Here is a 2,604-nt window from a genome sequence, read left to right as displayed (position 1 = left end):
GCCCAGCCCTGCCCCAGGAGCAGCAAAGCCTGGGACCAATTACAGAGTCCTGTGGGGCTGGACCCTCCTGTTCTGGAGGGTGGAGGTGGGTCCCCATTGGATACAGGTCTGGGTGGAGGGGACTCTCTGGTCTCCTGAGACCTCAAGTTTGAAACCAGGCTCCCCAGTTCAGATCCTGCCTCGTGTCCTGAGACCTGGCTGCAGGCCTGGCCCAGGTCCTCATGCTGGTCCTTGTGCTGCTCCCAGGGAATGGGAGGTGAGGGTCAGCCTGGGCCTCTGGGCAGGCCACCTGGCGATCTGGAATCAAGTGGGCACACGTGTGTGCATGTGTGTCTCTTGCCCAGTGACCAGTCTGGTTCAGTTGGACACGGGCATGTGCTCCGCCTGGTCCTCCTGCTCATTCCTGGGGTGCTGGGCTCCCAGTGCTGTGGGCCTCTCCTGGAAAGGGGTGGGGGGACATGGTGAAGGCGGCAGCTCTAGTGGGTTGGGTTTGGGTCAGTGTGTGATTCCCAGTCACGTGGGCCTGCAGCAGGCAGAGCTCCAGTTGTGGGACTGCTGTCCGAGTGCTCGTGGGTGTGGGGTGGCTGAGGGCTGAGCCTGGTGAGCGAGCAGAGGGTGTTGCTATCATGGTGGGTGCCTCAGTGTGTGGGCAGAGGGGACTGTTGTGCAGGGTGTCGGACCTGGCCTGAGTGCTGCTGGGCCAGCAGGACCGGGCGGGTGGGGAGGCCGTAGGCGGTAGCAGGCTGTAGGGTGGCATACAGGCTGTGGACGGCTGGGTGAGGTCACAGGTGGTGGGAGTGACTTTTGTGAGTGTTCCAGTGTCAGTGGGTGTTGCACTGAACGAGAGTTGGGGTGTTGAGCTGTGTGAGCCTTTGGGGGGCCTTGTGTGGCTGTGTGTCCTGGGGTGTTGCTGCATGCTGTGTGGCCCCCTCTCTGCTCAGCAGGGCTCCGTGGGAATGAGGCTGGGGATGGGCTGCTCCAGGTTTCCTTGGCAACAGCAGGGAGGAGCCAGGAAACACCAGCTCAGGAAGGAAGGCTGCAGCTGCGCGAGGGAGCCGGAGGGCCTGGCCGAGCAGGCGCCAGGCACTGTCTGTGCCATCGTCCGGCATTCTTGCCCCTGGCTCCACCCTGTGCCACCCAGTTTGGGCACGAGCAGCTGCTGGTATGGCTTCTTTATTCAGATTTCAGTGCCCTGGGTCTGGCTCTGAGGTGCCTGTTCTGCAGAAGTTGTGCCCTGTTCCCCCCTTCGTGGCTCTTGGTGGGGCTCTCTGTGCGCCCTGCACGGGGGCTGTGTGTTGGCACACGTGGGTATCCCGGCCCCAGGAGTGCAGTGGCCCCCTGGCGGGCCTGGCCCCACACTCACCTGCAGGTCCTGGCGACAGTCCTCAGCTCCTGGGAAGCAGGGAAAGAAGAGCCGAGCCCCAAGGTGGTCACCAGCTGTGGTGACAGCGGCTTTGATGGCACCACCAGGTGGGGCTGTCAGATAGGCTGGGGGTCTGTGTTCTGAGGGACCACCCCGCCCTTCTTGCTCAGGGACAGGAATCATCCTCTACCATTGACTTGTTTGTATTGAGCATCTGCTCGGTACCAGGCCCTGTTCTAGGAAGTGGGGCTTTGGCAGCAAACAAATCAGACCCAAGTCTCTGCCATTGGGGAGCTCCAGCCCTGAGGAGAGACAATCAGCGAGTCTACAAACGAGTCAGAATAGGGGATGCCAGGCTGTGCTTGCTCCAGGGAAGGTGCCACGCACAGAGGAGAGGGGCTGTGTCAGGGGTGCCACTGACTTTCGTGAGGTGACTCTTGAGCTGGTTCTTGAAGGAAACATGAAAGTCATGAGCGCTCGCTGGGGAGAGTGTTTACACAGAGGGACCAACATGTGCAAATGCCCGGGGCAGGGAGCGTGCAGGCCTGTGGGAGAGCAGGAGGGGCCGTGTGGGGCAGGGGGGGCTTTGAGCAGCAGAGGCTGTCCCCTGACAGCGTCCACAGCCTTAGCACAGTGCTGTGTGGAGACGGGCCTTTGCAGGGTCAGGTGACAAAGGCAGAGGGTCTGGGCCTGGACCAGTGCCTGGCCAAGGCCACCTCCCAAGGCCTGTCTCCTCGTGCCCCAATCCCCCTCATGAAGCCCCTCTATTTCTCTCCAGAAGGGCGGGGCTGGTGTGCCTGGGTTTGCTGACCTCCTCCTTTCACCCATCGCCCCGACTGGCTGCTGCCTGGGGCCCCTGGGGAGGGGAGGGGAGGTGGAGTGGCCGCCGGGCTGGCGGGCAGGGAGGCGGCGTTTCTGGGAATTGTGTGGGGAAGCATTGTTAGAGCAGCCTGGAGCAGCCACCAGCCTCTAGGCCAGTGGTTCTCAACCTTCCTAATGCCGCGACCCTTTAATACAGTTCCTCATGTTGTGGTGACCCCCAACCATAAAATTATTTTTGTTGCTACTTCATAACTGTAATTTTGCTACTGTTATGAATCATAATGTAAATATCTGATATGCAGGATGTATTTTCATTGTTACAAATTGAACATAATTAAAGCATAGTGATTAATCACAAAAACAATATGTAATTATATATGTGTTTTCCGATGGTCTTAGGCGACCCCTGTGAAAGGGTC

At 59.8% G+C, this 2,604-nt stretch overlaps 1 protein-coding gene across 1 annotated transcript in view; it reads left to right on the top strand.

Moving 5' to 3' along the window:
* Positions 1–2,604, top strand: part of TCEA2 (transcription elongation factor A (SII), 2) — a 32,957-nt gene that overhangs the window by 18,747 nt on the left and 11,606 nt on the right. Inside the window, exon 6 of the mRNA XM_014532769.1 lies at positions 870–1,162. Coding sequence (XP_014388255.1) covers positions 870–1,162 — 293 coding nt within the window. The remainder of the gene's footprint in view (positions 1–869; positions 1,163–2,604) is intronic.

The sequence above is a fragment of the Myotis brandtii genome, unplaced genomic scaffold, assembly GCF_000412655.1.
Source record: "Myotis brandtii unplaced genomic scaffold, ASM41265v1 scaffold915, whole genome shotgun sequence".
Taxonomy (NCBI): Eukaryota; Metazoa; Chordata; class Mammalia; order Chiroptera; family Vespertilionidae; genus Myotis; species Myotis brandtii.
This window is presented reverse-complemented; position numbering and strand designations above follow the sequence as displayed.